General features: G+C 42.5%; 1 protein-coding gene and 1 non-coding gene across 2 annotated transcripts in view; one reads left to right on the forward strand and one right to left on the reverse strand.

Moving 5' to 3' along the window:
• MAP3K5 (mitogen-activated protein kinase kinase kinase 5) overlaps nucleotides 1-15,527 on the forward strand; it is a 208,609-nt gene that overhangs the window by 82,613 nt on the left and 110,469 nt on the right. Inside the window, exons 3-5 of the mRNA XM_029083415.2 lie at nucleotides 166-189; nucleotides 14,731-14,924; nucleotides 15,325-15,493. Coding sequence (XP_028939248.1) covers nucleotides 166-189; nucleotides 14,731-14,924; nucleotides 15,325-15,493 — 387 coding nt within the window. The remainder of the gene's footprint in view (nucleotides 1-165; nucleotides 190-14,730; nucleotides 14,925-15,324; nucleotides 15,494-15,527) is intronic.
• On the reverse strand, nucleotides 1,823-1,960 carry LOC114809385. The gene has a single exon (XR_003757172.1). It is a non-coding gene; the product is annotated as a small nucleolar RNA SNORA7 (small nucleolar RNA).

A 15,527-nucleotide genomic window follows, 5' to 3' on the forward strand; every position in this document is an offset into this window, starting at 1 on the left:
CTTCAGTAAATACTGTGAATTGATTGATTGATCGATACCCTTTGTAACTCCCTACAGCACTTAGTGCTCTCTCAAGGCAGGGAACTCAATGAATGAAGGTTTTAGACTTTCTGATTTTGCTGACCAAATTTGGGTTTTTGAAAATATTATTTTCTTATTTTTCAGGAAATTATTTGCCAGAAAAATACTGTGAGTATGAGATATTTTACTTGGAATTTCTAATGTTAATGTTCCTCTAAATTTCTAGTTTTCTCTTTCTCATGAACCATAGGCCCCTATTTGCTAACATCAAGGACAGTTTCATTGTCTACCATTTCTGGATACCTAAAATTCTAACAGTAGCTGTACTGTTTCACTAGTTATTGCCCATATTCTCCAGTCAAATATTAACTCAGATGATCCGTCAGATTCTCCCAAGACATAAACCTGTCTCCAGGAGCAAAGCAGGAACTTCGGGAGAACCAACAGACACTCTTCAAGCCCCTAGAGTGACAATTCAAACAGTGATCTGTACCCTAATGGACTGAAATAATGAATGCAAATTCCCAAAGGGCCTGGGAAAATCAATCTGAGTCTAACTGTGCTCTTTTAAAGCAGTGTATATTTATGTTTGTAGAAAACCATCATTTCTAAATGTACGCCCCCTTGAACAGGGAGCACTTAAAAGCAATTTTGGAAGTGTCAAATGGTAAGCCTGTTTCACATAGTTTCCTTTGGTTCTTACTAAGTATGAGGGCAGCAGTAGTGATCAAAAAATGTTAGGGAAAGAAAGGAGTTGGATGAGTGGGGAGAAAAGGACCCTGAGAATGAGGTTCCATCCAGAGTTATGCTCTGTATTTAGCTCTTACTCTGTCCAAGTACTGTGCTACAGACAGGGATAGATACAGGATAATCGGATCAGGCGCAGTCCCTGTCCCAACCGGGGCTCATAATCCTAAGAGGCAGGGAGAGGTCGTATCTTATTTTCTTTTTATGGACAAAACTGGGTCACTGAGAAGTTGTGATTTGCCCAGGGTCGCCCAGCAGTTCATTATCCTAGCTGAGATTAGAACCCAGGTCTCCTGACTCCCAGTTCTGTGTTCTTTCCACTAAACCATGCTACCAGTGATAATAATAATGATGATGTTGGTATTTGTTAAGTGCTTAACTATGTGCCAGGCACTTTACTAAGCGCTGGGGTTGATACAAGCAAATCGGGTTGGACACAGTCCCCGTCTCATGTGGGTCTCACAGTCTCAGTCCCCATTTTACAGATAGGGTAACTGAGAAGTGAAATGACTCCCAGGTCTATGCTCTATCCACTATGTTATGCTGCTTCTCAGGACTCCTGGTATGTGACCACCAAATTTCTCCTTGTGGCCTAAGCTCTGTGAGATGCAGGCTTTTGGGCAGGGCCAGCCCCAGGATCTGAGGACAGTGTCCTAGAACTCGTGGACAGAGGAATTCGTTCAAATCAGTTGTATATTTTAAGTGCTTACTCTGTGCGGAGGACTGTACTAAGTGCTTGGGGGAGAGTCTTCCCTTATGCTATCGAGGTGTCTCTGACCCATAGAGACGCCATAGACACATCTCTCCCAGAATGCCCCACCTTCATCTACAGTCGTAGTGTATCCAGAGAGTTTCCTTGGTAAAAATACACAAGTGGTTTATTCATTCATTCATTCATTTATTCATTCAATCGTATTTATTGAGTGCTTACTGTGTGCAGAACACTGTACTAAGCACTTGGGGAGTACACCTTTGCCACCTTCCTCACAGTCAACTTGATTCTCCGCCTTCGACTCTCTTCCATGCCACTGCTGCCCAGCATAGGTGATTTTTGAGTTGTAGCAGATTGTCTTCCACTTGCTAGCCACTGCCCAAGCTAGGAATGAAATGGGTAGGCCTCTGCTTGACTCTCCCTCCCGTAGCAGAGACTAGTAGAATACTGGAAACTCTAAAGGTGCGACCCTGAGAAGGGCTTGAAAGAGTCCCAAATAACAATAAACAGACAAATTCCCGGCCTCTGTGAGACTTTTGAGCTACATCAGTACCCAGCTGCCAAGCCACACACTGAAATCACCAGTTCAGGACTCTCCCAAGCGCTTCATACAATGCTTTGCACACAGTAAGCGCTCAATAAATACGATCGAATGAATGAATGAATGCATGGATTTACTGGTCTTAGAAGGAAATCTGTTCCTGCCCCTCAAGTCCTCCCCTGCCTACCCAGCTCAAGTGTTCCGGCTGGGAAAATGGAGATTGGGGACAGGGGGCGAGGTGTGGGCTCTCAGCATCCTGGCACTGCTCCTAGCACAAAGTAAGCCCTGGTTTGTTCTGCCCAAGGAGGGGGAGAGAGCAAATAGAAAGAGACAACACATAGAGAAACAAAGAGTTCGTTGTATTACTGCTTAAGTAATAATTTGTAGCCCTCGCTGCACACAGATCAGCCGTGAAGGGTTTGTGTCCCTAAATGTTGATGATGTGAGGAGCCAGCTGTAAATCTTTGATGCACAGTTTCAAGTTGAAATGTCAACTTGTTCTCTGTTTTTTGATGGGTGCCTGCGGTTTACTTCTCTCACTAGTACAGTTCTATTTACTCCTGATTCTCGGGGCAGGTTTTCACTCCAAATTTCACTAAGGTTTCTGCTGCTAATGTGTTAAAATAGGAGCCCTTGCCTTTCTTCTCCAGAGAAATCCATCCCAGAGCCATAATAATAATCATTAATAAATGTGGTATTTATTGAGCACTTATTATGAGCCACTTAGTAAGCGCTGGGGTGGATACAAGCAAATCGGGTTAGACACGGTCCTTGTCCCATGTGGGGCTCAGTTTCAATCCCCATGTTAAAAATGAGGTAACTGAGACACAGAGAAATGAAGTGACTTGCCCAAGGTCACACAGCCCACAAGTGGCAAAGCTGGGTTTAGAAGCTATGACCTTTTGACTCCCAGGCCTGTGCTCTATCCAATATGCCCCATGAGAGTCACTGTTCATGCTGCCATCCCGGGCTTGCTATCATGGCTAGGGGAGTGTTGGCCCGAAGAGGTGGCCCTAGAAGTACTGGGCTGGCGTGGCTGATGGCACTGCGTATACCCTCATTTCCCAACTCCACCTCAGCCTGACATGTAGGGTAAAAACATCAGCTTAACTTCTCTTAATTAATCAACCAAATGTATTTATTGAGCACTTACTGTGTGCAGAGCACTGTACTACGCACTTGAGAAAGTACAAAATAGCAGAGTTGGGAAGGCATGTTTCCTGCCCACAAGAAGCTTACAGTCTAGAGGGGTAGGCAGACATTAAAATAAATTACAGATATGTACATAAATGCTGTGCGGCCATGAATGGGGTGAATTAAGGGGACAAATTAATCTTCTTTAGCTGTAATGGTACTGCACAGCTTCATGAAAAAAGATGTCTTCAAGAACCTGGAATTAGAGCAAGGTGTTGTAAACAACAGGTTACATCAGACCAATTGAATCATCTTTTGAGAAAATGCAAAACACTGGAATAAGGGAGAAGGAATGACATAGCTTTAGCAAAGGTTTTTCAGGTCTTTTGGGACCCTTTCATCAATAAATAGTGGTCAAACCCTTTGATTTAAGAGGTTCCCTAGACCTCTGATAGTTGAAGGCCAGAAGCATGGCCTAGGGGAAAGAGCCTGGGCTGGTGTTTGGAGAACCTGGGTTCTAATCCTGGCTCTGCTATTTCCCTGCTGTATGACCCTGGGCAAGTCATTTAATTTCTCTGACTCAGTTTCCTCAACTGTTCTAGATAGAATGTGAGCCCCAGTAGGACATCGACTGTATCTGACCTGATTAACTTGTATCTACCTCAGCGTTAACAGTGACAGAGCAGTAAGCGCTTAACATATACCATAATAATAACTATTCTCTTTTAGAATCATTTTTGGGGCAGATGGAAGGGACCTGGAGATTTTCAGCTCCAGGGCCAACCCGAGGCCCAAAGTTCAGCTCTCAGCATGACTGTCTGGCTTCCCCTCTAGATTGTAAACTCCTTGTGGGCAGGGAACCTATTATCTACCAATTCTGATGTATTTACTCTCCCAAACGTTTCCTTTGTACAGTGCTCTGCACACTCAGTAAGACCTCAGTGAATACAATTGATTGATTAACTGAATTTTTAAAGCCAGCGGTCCTGAGTTTCTGCATATATGAAAAGGAATGGTTACCCCTTTGAGGTTTTTGAGCCTGCACGCTTCGTTCCTCTAGTGCCCACCTACCCACTGTATCTCTATCTTGTATATCTTGCCGCTGACCTCTCGCCCATGTCCTGCCTCTAGCCGGGAATGCCTTTCCTCTTCATATTTGACAGACAATTACTCACCCCTCCTTCAAAGCCTTATTGAGGGCACATCTCCTCCAGGAGGTCTTCCTTGAATAAGCCCTCTTTTCCTTTTCTTCCACTCCCTTCTGCATTGCCCTGACTTGCTTGCTTTATTCATCCCCCCTCCCAGCCCCACAGCACTTATGTAGATAGCTGAAATGTATCCATTTATATTAATGTCTGTCTCCCTCTCTAGGCTGTAAGCTTGTTATGGAGAAAGAATGTGTCTGTTAAATTGTACTTTTCCAAGCGCTTAATAGAGTAGCAGCATGGCTCAGTGTAAAGAGCATGGGCTTGGGAGTCAGAGGTCATGAGTTTGAATCACGGTTCTACCATTTGTCACCTGTGTGACTGTGGGCAAGTCACTTCACTTCTCTGTGCCTCAGTTACCTCATCTTAATATGGGGATTAAGACTGAGCCCCACATGGGACCTAGATTATGCCCAACCTAATTATTTTATCTACCTCAGTGGTCAATTCAGTGCCTGGCACATAAGTGCTTAACAAATGCCATTAAAAATGCAGAAAAATGATCTGGTTAGCAAAGGGAAGTATGAACTGAAGAAGAGAGAGACTTATTACCTAAGTGCTAACTCAAGTACTGATCTCCCTTCCTTTCTTCCACCTCTCTGTAATTCATTTTAGTGTCTTTCCTACCCACTAGAGTAAACTCTGAGAGGACACTTTTGTATATATCTTAAATGTCCTATTAATGCAAGAAAGGGGGCTAAATATGAAGAAGAAGGGTGTGAGCAATGGTAAGAGACAAGATCGAGGCACAGTAAGTACACTGGTGTTAGAGGTCTGAAGTGTGCTTGCTGCGTTGTAGTGGGAAAGGAGCAAGAAGAGGTGGGAGGGAGAAAGCTGATTAAGTGCTTTAAAGCTGGTGGGAAAATGTGGGCCAAATTGATTTTTTAGAAAAATGATCCTGACAGCAGAGTGAAGCTTGGGGTAGAGAAGGGAAATGCTGAAGTTAGCTCAGCAAGGAGGCTGATGGAGTAGTCAAGGTGAGATATGACAAGTACTTGGACTATAGTGGGACTCTTTGGGTGGAGAGGAAGGGTGGATTCTAGAGATGTTATCAAAGTAGGACTGACCGGGTTTGTTGACAGACTGAATTTGCAGGTTAAAAGAGAAAGATGAGTTGGGGGAAATGCCAAGATTGTGGGCTTGTGGGACAGGGAAGTTGGTGTTTTCAACAGTGATGTGAAAGCGAGAGGGAAGAGATGATTTGGGTGGGAAGATGAGGAGTTCAGTTTTGAGCATGTTAAATTTAAAGTGTCAGCTGGACTTCCAAGTAAATGTGTCCTAAAGAGAGGAGGAAATGTGAGATTGCCAAGAGGGAGAGAGGTTGGGCCTGGAGAGGTAGATTTGGGAGTCATCCACATAGATCAGGTAGTTGAAGCCATGGAAGTGGGTGTAGATGGAGAATTGAAGAGGACCCAGAACTGAGACTTGAGGATCCCCCCACTGTTAGGAGGTGAGAGACAGAAAAGGAGGAGGAGCATTTTGGAGGAGCTATCAAGGAGATAGGATGGGAGGTGGGAGAGGACAGTGTCAGTGAAGCCAAGGTTAGAAACTGTTTTCAGGGGAGGAACTGGGCCAAAGTGTCAAAGATAATTGAATGGTTTGAGAGGTCTAAGAGGATTAGGATGGAATAGTATTCCTTAGATTTTGGAAGAGGTGATTGTAGACCCTGGTGTGAGAGGGCTCAGTGGAGTAAAGAAGTTTGAAGCTAGATTAAGAGTCAATATGGGAGTTGGAGGAGAGGAAATGGAAGCAGTGGGCAGGGACAGGAGTATTATGGGGAAACCACAAGAGTATTCACAACTTCCTTCACAGAAGGAATGAGTCCTCCCGCTTTCCCTGTTCTTCTGGATTCCTTTTCCACCTCAGTCCAGCCTGGAGCTTGAAGGGAACATTAAAGACTCCTCTAATGTTTGGGGGTTCGAGGTGGATTCTGTGTCCTGGTCTTTTCAAATTGAGTGTTTGTATGTGTGGAGAGGAACAACTAGCTCCAAAGGGGCTCCAAGTAGACATGCAATAACTCTGAATTTACAGCTTCTTAGAATGTACCTTTGTTGAAAGACAGGCCTAAGAGTGACTGGAGTATAGGAAACTGGGCCTCTGGTGGGTGCCTGAAGGAAATGGGAATATTTTGCTTGGAAAAGAAAGCTGTGTGAGACTTCACGTTGGATTGAGTACCACCATGAGGAATTTAGGTCTCTTAGGTTTAAAAAATGAAACACACATGCCCCCACACAAAACCCCAACTTAACTATATCCTATTTCTGTCCACTGATGGGGGGAAAAGACTACAGTTAGTATAGACAAAGAATGACTTTGTACCTTTTGTAGGGGATTAAAGGAAAGCTTTTCATAGTTGATCAAAGAAATTTTGAACTTGGTGAGCTAAAGAGAGACTGCAGTACAGCAACAAATAAATGAACAGCACTGTTCTTGCAGACAAGGTGTCTGAAATATGTGGCAGCTGGCATAATTTAGCCAGGAAGTAGTTTTACAGTCTCTACCTCAGTGGTAGTGAGCTAGATTTTAAAGGGAATGTAGTTAATGGAAATTACATTCAAAAGGGGCCTCTTAATCATTGGTGTTTTTTAAGTGCAATTAAAAATATTCATCTCTCTCAGAGCAGAAAAGCATGGAAAAACTGTACAATTTTGGTAAGTGTCATTGTACCAAACTTAGGACTTTAGATAATGAAGTGAGAAACATAAATCGCTTTAAAAAAGTCATGCGTATTCCTTGTCATCAGAGAGTTTTATGATTGAAGGTACTCATCACCGACAGTCAAATGGCTTCTTGCAATCAGAGCACGTGTGTGGGGTGTCCAAAGTTATGGGTGAACTTAATTCTAAAGGAAAGGAAAAATTCAAGTGTTTTGGTATTTTACGATACCATTATTAAACTTCATATGAATTTTGATTCTGTTAAAAAGTGCTTTACAATTCTTAATTGTTAATTGGACCAAAAACTAATAGCTGCTGTCCCTGAGAAAAACGTGGAATTTTAGCCCAGTTAGATGGCATTTTCTCACCATTAACACCCTCTCCATGTATCACACACCCATTTAATCTTGATCGCTTTGGTGTTTGGTCAGCAGCACACCCTGTCAATAAGGCACATTCTGCTTGGTTTTAAAAAGGCCTTCAAAAATGTGGCATTCAGAAGGGGATGCATAGGGAGCTGAATACAAAAGATGTACAAAAGAGAAGCAGTGTGGCTCAGTGGAAAGAGCACAGGCTTTGGAGTCAGAGGTCATGGGTTCGAATCCTGGCTTCGCCCCTTGTCAGCTGTGTGACTGTGGGCAAGTCACTTAACTTCTCTGTGCCTCAGTTACCTCATCTGTAAAATGGGGATTAAGACTGTGAGCCCCACGTGGGACAACCCGATTCCCTTGTGTCTACCCCAGCGCTTAGAACAGTGCTCTGCACATAGTAAGCGCTTAACAAATACCAACATTATTATTATTATTACAAAAAGAAAAAACTTCCTCCTCTTCATATCTTTGCATGTTCCTCTTGGTTGTCTTATTTTCATATCTTTATATTTTCCTCTGAAATTTGCTTTTCTCCAATGTTTGAATATGGGAAATGACTCCACGAATTCCGTTAAAGTGGGATGACCTTCCATTGAGAAGCATTGGGATTGGCATTTTCGAAAAGGTCATTAAATGTCGCAGGCTACTGGGGCAGTGATTGCCGTCTCCATCTCTGGGAGTTTTAAGAAACAATAGACAGCAATAGGTTCTGGGTGGTTTAGGTATTCACTTGTGGCCAGGATCTGAACCAGGTAATCCCTCGATGTCCTTTCCAACTCAAGATCTCTAGAGATATGCAGATGAATTGTTTTTTTTTTTATTAACACAGTATTTGTTTTTATTGAGCAGTAACAGTGGGCCATACACCGTATCAAATACTGGGGTTTAGTCTCTCCCCACACTTAGTACAGTGGTGTGCACATAATAAGCACTTAATAAATACTATAACTGCTATTATTTACAAGATAATCAGATTGGACACAGCCTTGTCCCACACAGGTCTCACAATCTAAGCCTCAGGAATACGTCCATGTCTTTGATCTGAACCCATGAACCTGGGACAAGATTTGTAGAGTGCTGAAGGTCATGGAGGAAAATGATGCTGGCAGGTGGTTTTATCTTACTTTAGCTCCTCTAGAGTCTATCCCAGAGATGGCTCTTACTTAAACCTGACCCATAGTGGATCTGGATATCTTGCAGAAAAGAGCATAGTTTGCTTTCTAGGTAAATAAAAGATATTTTAGTGAGATTGTAACCTGTGGAATTCATGTATGTATGGAATTTAGAATATTAACCTTTCCAGCCAAGATATGGTTGATTAAGGTTTATAAAGATAGGCACGCTTGGTGTCTGCTCTGACGATTCCAACCACTGTATTTAGGAAGACATTGAATGTTTGATTTGATTCCATTGTTCATTCATTCATTCAATCATATTTATTGAGCACTTACTATGTGCAGAGCACTGTACTAAGCGCTTGGAATGTGCAATTCGGCAACAGATAGAGACAATCCTTGCCCAACATTGGGCTCACAGTCTAAACGGGAGAGACAGACAACAAAACAAGTAGTCTGGCATCAATATCATCAAGATAAATAGAATCATAGATATATACACATCATTAAAAAATAGACTAATAAATAATATATATAAAAATGCGCAAGTGCTGTGGGGAGGGGAAGGGGGAAGAGCAGAGGGTGAGAGAAGGAGGAATGGGGAGGGGAGGAGGAGCAGAGGGAAAAGGGGACCTCAATCTGGGAAGGCTTCCTGAAGGAGGTGAGCTCTCAGTAGGGCTTTGAAGAGGGAAAGAGAGTTAGTTTGGCAGATGTGGGAAGGGAGGGCATTACAGGTCAGGGGTAGGACGTGGGCCAGGGGTCGACAATGAATGTTCAAGGAAGAACCATTTTACCGTTTGACTAAAGTGTATTAACTCGAGCCAGTGTGTGCATCTGTTTATGGTATCTTGGGTACAGTTTTGCCTTTGGCTTTCTTGAGTGCTTTCTTTGGAAAGAACATTGTATGAGGTGCTGGGAAAAGTTACAAAAGAAAAATTAAACAGTCATGGAATCTAAGCAAGCCATTAGGATGGGGCACTCCATGGTATCACAGGTTCTGTTGTGGTGCTTTGGTAACAGTGGACTGGCTACAAGACCTCTTGAGGGTCCTTCCAGCTTTACAATAGCATGACACAGAATTACTGTCTCGATCTACGTACGGTCTAATTGGGGAGTTGGGACAAACACAGTGAAAACACATATAATTGTAGTTCAAGATGTTCAGTCCCTGTTTCCCCACTCCTCAAGAACCTCCAGAGGTTGCCCATCCACTTCCACATCAAAGAGAAACTTCTTACCAGAGGCTTTAAAGCAGTCAATCACCATGCCCTCTCCTACCTTACTTCCCTGATTTCCTACTACAATCCAGCCCTCAAAATTCACTCCTCTAATGCCAACCTACTCACTGTACCTTGATCTCATCCGACTCACTGTTGACCCCTTGCCTACATCTTGCTGTTGGCCTGGAAGGATGTTCCTTTTCATACTTGACAGATGTTCACTTTCCCCACCTTCAAAGCCTTATTAAAGTCACATTTCCAAGAGGTCTTCCTCAACTAAGCCCTCATATTCTCTTCTCCCACTCCCTTCTGGGTCACCCTTGCACTTGGATTTACATCCTTTTTTCACCCCTCCCTCAGTCCCTCTGCACTTATATACATAGTCATAATTAATTAATTTATTTTAATGTCCTCCCCCTCTCGACGGGGAACATATCTACCAACTCTGTCGTATTGTTCTCTCCAAGTGCTTAATACAGTAAGCACTAAATAAATATGATTGATTGATTGAAGTGCAAGTGCCCCAGTCATAAAACCTAAGAATACTAATGACAGAAATTTGCAAACATGATTTTCAGGGATAGGAGGGTTCTGAAATTGAAGGTGTGACCAGAGAATTAATAAGACTCTTTCTGGAGTATATGAATGTCTTTTCCTTTTGCTGTACTTTATTTGGATATTTTTAATTTTGCTTCTATCTTGATGGCATTTACTGCAGTCCTATGGGAAAAAGTCTGTAGTTCAGATTTGTGGGAGTGAGTGGAATTTCAATTCTTCTAAAGTGCATGATTTGTAGATTTCTGAGTCAGGCAAAGTTCAGGGCAGATAAATATTTATTTTTCCTTGGATGGTTTTTAGAAAATCAAATTTGTGTTGTTAGAGATATTTGTGTGGTGTGTGTGTGTGTGTGTGCACATGCGTGTGTGTGTGTGTGTATAGGTGGAAACACAAAGCTAGTGTTCTATTATTCAGGGGCTTACCCTAGAATGTCCCTTCAGCAGAAGATAATAATAATTATAATTATGGTATATATTAATGGTTACTATGTGCCAAGCCCTGTTCTAAGTGCTGAGATAACTAAATTGAAGAAGGATATGAAAATCTCCTGTTCCTCCCCACTTGATTGGGCAGTGAGCTGGCAGGAATGTTGGAGAAGAGAGGCTAGTGGCCGATTCTGAGGCTGCGATGGCCCAACCTGGCTCCAGAACAGTGGATTCTGCAAGATGTGTGGGCCGGGCCTGGTCGTGGCTGTGGGTTTGGAGCATAATAAATGATGATAATAATAGCATTTTTCAGGCTCTTCTTATATCCAAGCACTGTATTAAGTGCTTGGATACGTACGAGATAATAAGCCACATGGGGTTCACAGTCTAAATCAATCAGTCTATGGTATTTATTGAGCCCTTACACTGCACTAAGCACTTGGGAGAGTATAGTACAGAGTTGGTGGACACATTCCCTGCCCACAACAAGCTTACATCTAGAGGGGGAGGCAGACATTAATATAAATAATTTATAATATTTAGTTTAAATTATATATACATAAGCTCTGTGATGTTGGGGGTGGATGAATATCGAATGCCCAGAGGCCGCAGATCCAAATGCATAAGTGTTGGCAATGCCACAGTGTGAAGCAGCCCCAGGGGGTTGAGATTCTGAAGAGTCAGACAGGAGATGGAGGAGATTTGGGCCAGCATGGACTGTGGCAAGGATCTGTGGCTCTGCACAGCCCCAGGTTTGCAGCGACAGAGGAAGTGTGTGTGTGTGTGTGTGTGTGTGTGTGTGTGTGTGTGTGTGTGTGTGTGTGAGGCAGCGGGGAGAAAGGGAGGCGAGGAGAGAGAAGAGAATGAGAATGAGCAGAAGAGACCAGGGCATGGGGTCTCTCTGAAAAGGGGAGAAGATTAAAAAAGAAGTGGCGAGTGGCTGAGGTTGCAAAAAAGGGAAAGGAAGTCAACAGGGAGAGGTACAAAGCCAACAAAAGTTCCTTGGTTTGGAAGTTTCATGGATCTCAACTAGTTATATTTATTAAACATCAGCCTTTAAATGAAATGTGGAAAAAACAACTGCCTTTTCTTCGGTCTCTGACAGGAGCAATGTCCCCTGTGACCTAGCTTTCCAAGACTAATAATGTACTAGAAATAGTTGAGTTGGAGCTGTCAGGCAGTAGATTTGATCTCTGCACTACAGTGTAAATTAAAATTGGGGGAAAAAAAAATAAGACCCTCTGGGTGCATCTTCTTTTGTATAAACATTTCTTTGTAGGACAGTTCCTGTGGAAAAGAAAGCAAAATGCTTTTAAAAATGCCCTTGTTTGAGGAGATTCTGGTTCAGAATGATTCTGAGTAGCTAAACAACAAGCGTTCATATTCTGTCAGTAAAGTGTGACCAATGAAATCAATTTACAAAATCAAATCCGAGTTTAACAGCCCCACACCAAAGGCTTACCTGTTAAAAAGGCAGCAGGTGCTCAAATCAAGCTCTGGCAGTTTTAATCTTGAAGAGAATTGTACAGATAAGGACAATTCTGTGATTATACTCAGGTCGGTGTTGCCAAGGAAGATCCACAGTTGGTTACGCATAGAGTTTTCCTGGTGCAGGCTGGTTCGACATCCCATTTTGACTCTCACACAAGCACCTGCACATCCTGACACTCCTCAAAACATAAAGAGATGGATGTGTCCTCTTCAAGAAGCATGAAACAGTTGCCCAACAAGCACCTGATGAATTGAAGATAACTAGCGAAGCTCTTACTCTCTTCGTCATTGGGCCCTAGCTAATTCATATTTGCTTTGCATTTTTGCTTGAATGATTTTGAAGTACAGTTATTTTAATGTAGTTGACTGCAAAATACAGAGCATAGAAATCTGGCAGTGGTAACATCTTTAGGCTATATACAAATCAGGTAAGGAAATGAGCATTTCTCCTGTTCATTTTCATCTTTCTCTTTGAAAGCGCATTGCTTGGCAGTTGCTGTAAAAAATAAAACAGCAGCAGCTCAACTGGGTGAGATTTTACATACTTTCCCCCAATCACACAGTGTATTGCATTTCTTTTGCATCTGGTTTCTCTCCCTCGCCTCCGTGTCTTAAACATTATAGTTTAAAGTGACTCTCTATGGTCTCCTCGATTTGAAGCAGTCAACCTGGGATGGAGCGGAGAAAGGATCTGATGTAGATTGGAATAGCTTTATGAAAGCAGTTCACAGGCTTCATCTTAGTATATCTAGATGCTCCTGCTACTTTAGGACAGAAATCAGGGCTGCATCACTTGGCACTATACCAGAATGAAAGATCCTCTACGTTGTAAGCTCCTTGTGGATAGGGGAAACACCTCTGTCAACTCTATTGTACCCTCCCAAGTGCTTAGTACAGTGTGCAGTACACAGTCAGCACTCAGTAAATATCATCGATTGGTTGATTGATTGATGTACTTGAAAGCTGGTTAATCTCATCTGTCTTCTAAAGAGGACACTTCTCCTTTCCACATTAACAGTATACCTGGCTTGGGAGACAACATTATGTGCTACATCATTGTGGGCTAGGAGCGTGTCTATCAACTCTGTTATGTTGTACTCTCCCAAGCACATAGTCCAATATGCTGTGCACAGTAAGTACTCAGTAAATACTATTGATTGATGACATCGCTCCTAAAACATTTACTGATTGGTCCTATATAGGATTATTTCCTAGCTGAGTGTGGTATGATTGTGACCTAGTGCAAGAGACTTGGGAATTGAAGGGGCTAAGATGTGTGTACTTGTGTTGATTGTTCCGTCATTAATACTGATGGTCTTGTAATTTGAGCAGAGCTGTGGGAAAAGGGCAGAATGACCCGTCCCAGGAACTCTACACCGACTTTACTCCCTAGACAAATTCACCATAACAAATGCACAGACTTATTAGCATCGAATAGTGTATAGTGTATTTGTCATTTGATCTAAATGGTTCTATTTAGTTGACACATTTGTATGACACATTTGTAAGCTTTTTTTTTTTTTTCTATAGGAAAGGGTCTTTTGGTACTCTGTGAATGGCCTATAGTAGGTAATCAATAAACTGTCAACACAAGGAAAGAATACATGGTAAACAAGGTTTTGAAAGTAATTTCCCTGCCACTGCCAAACAGTTGCTTAGTGTCGTTAGCTCTGGCTTCCAGGACCATTTATTCATTCATTCCAAAGTATTTATTGAGCGCTTACTATGTGCAGAGCACTGTACTAAGCGCTTGGAATGTACAAATCGGTAACAAGACAGTCCCTGCCCTTTGACGGGCTTACAGTCTAATGGGGGGAGACAGACAGACAAGAACAAAAGAAAAACTATCTGTCGAACCCTGGGATCGAACCAGTGATCTTTAAAATCTTCAGTCTAACGCTCTCCCAACTGAGCTATTATTGAAGAATTCTTAACCACCCAACCACAGTCTTATAGCCGGGCTTAGAAGTGGCCAGTGCCGAGATTTTTTTTTCTCAGAGGAAAGGACTATGTAAATGTGTGTGTGTCTGTCCTGACAATGAAAAGGAAGGAAATAGCTTACCTTAACCGAGTGCATAAACTTTAGGTCACTGGGTGCTGGAAAACATGATTTACTAAGAGACTTTAAAGCATTCTTATAGTTCAGAGGTAGAAGCTGAACCATCTATAATAATGTTGGTATTTGTTAAGCGCTTACTATGTGCTGAGCACTGTTCTAAGCACTGGGGTAGACATAGGGGAATCAGGTTGTCCCACGTGGGGCTCACAGTCTTAATCCCCATTTTACAGATGAGGGAACTGAGGCACAGAGAAGTTAAGTGACTTGCCCACAGTCACACAGCCAACAAGTGGCAGAGCTGGGATTCGGCTTGGAAACTTCATTGAAATTTTTAAATTTATGAGCCACTTGTAAACAGCTTGATATGTGTTCCAAATGAATAGCATTTTAAAAAGGAATAGCCAAAAAAGAAGCGTAAGGTTATAAGACTAAGATTGATGTCTAACTATGTACTTATGCCTCATGTTTCCACAGATGTGCACTGGTAACTACACATTCGTTCCTTATATGATAACACCACACAACAAAGTGTACTGTTGTGATAGCAGCTTTATGAAGGGATTGACAGAACTAATGCAGCCCAATTTTGAGCTGCTGCTTGGACCTATCTGTTTGCCTCTAGTGGATCGCTTTACTCAACTTTTGAAGGTGGCACAAGCCAATTCCAGGTAAGTTCTCTGATGCTATCTGGTCAAGTAAAGTGCATCAATCGGTCAGTCAATCCACGGTATCTATTGAGTGCTTACTGAGTGCAGAGCACTGTACTGAGCACTTAGGTGAGCACAGTACAACAGAGTTAGTAGACATGATCCCTGCTCACGAGGAGTTTGTATTCTAGAGGGGAAACCAGACATTCAAATGAATTATGGCTACATGCCTAAGTCCTATGGAGCTGAGGATGGGGTGAATATCAAGTCAGTGTGTTTCTGCCAATGGTTTGAAAGTCCTCCATTAGCTACCAAGGAGTCTACATCTGTTCCTCCCCCTTTCTTTGCCAATTTGGCTGTTTTCATAAGTACGTTTTGACGCAGGGTAGGAAGTGTTCGTAACTTCTTTTTTTCTCTCTAGCCAGTATTTCCGGGAATCTATTCTCAATGATATCAGGAAGGCTCGCAATCTATATACAGGTAAAGAACTGGCAGCTGAACTCGCCAGGATACGACAGCGTGTGGATAATATTGAAGTCCTGACATCCGACATTGTCATAAATCTGCTGTTATCCTACAGGGATATCCAGGTAGGAACCTGCAACCGTATATTGAAGTTTGTTG

This window comes from Ornithorhynchus anatinus, chromosome 2 (genome assembly GCF_004115215.2).
Source record: "Ornithorhynchus anatinus isolate Pmale09 chromosome 2, mOrnAna1.pri.v4, whole genome shotgun sequence".
Lineage (NCBI taxonomy): Eukaryota > Metazoa > Chordata > Mammalia > Monotremata > Ornithorhynchidae > Ornithorhynchus > Ornithorhynchus anatinus.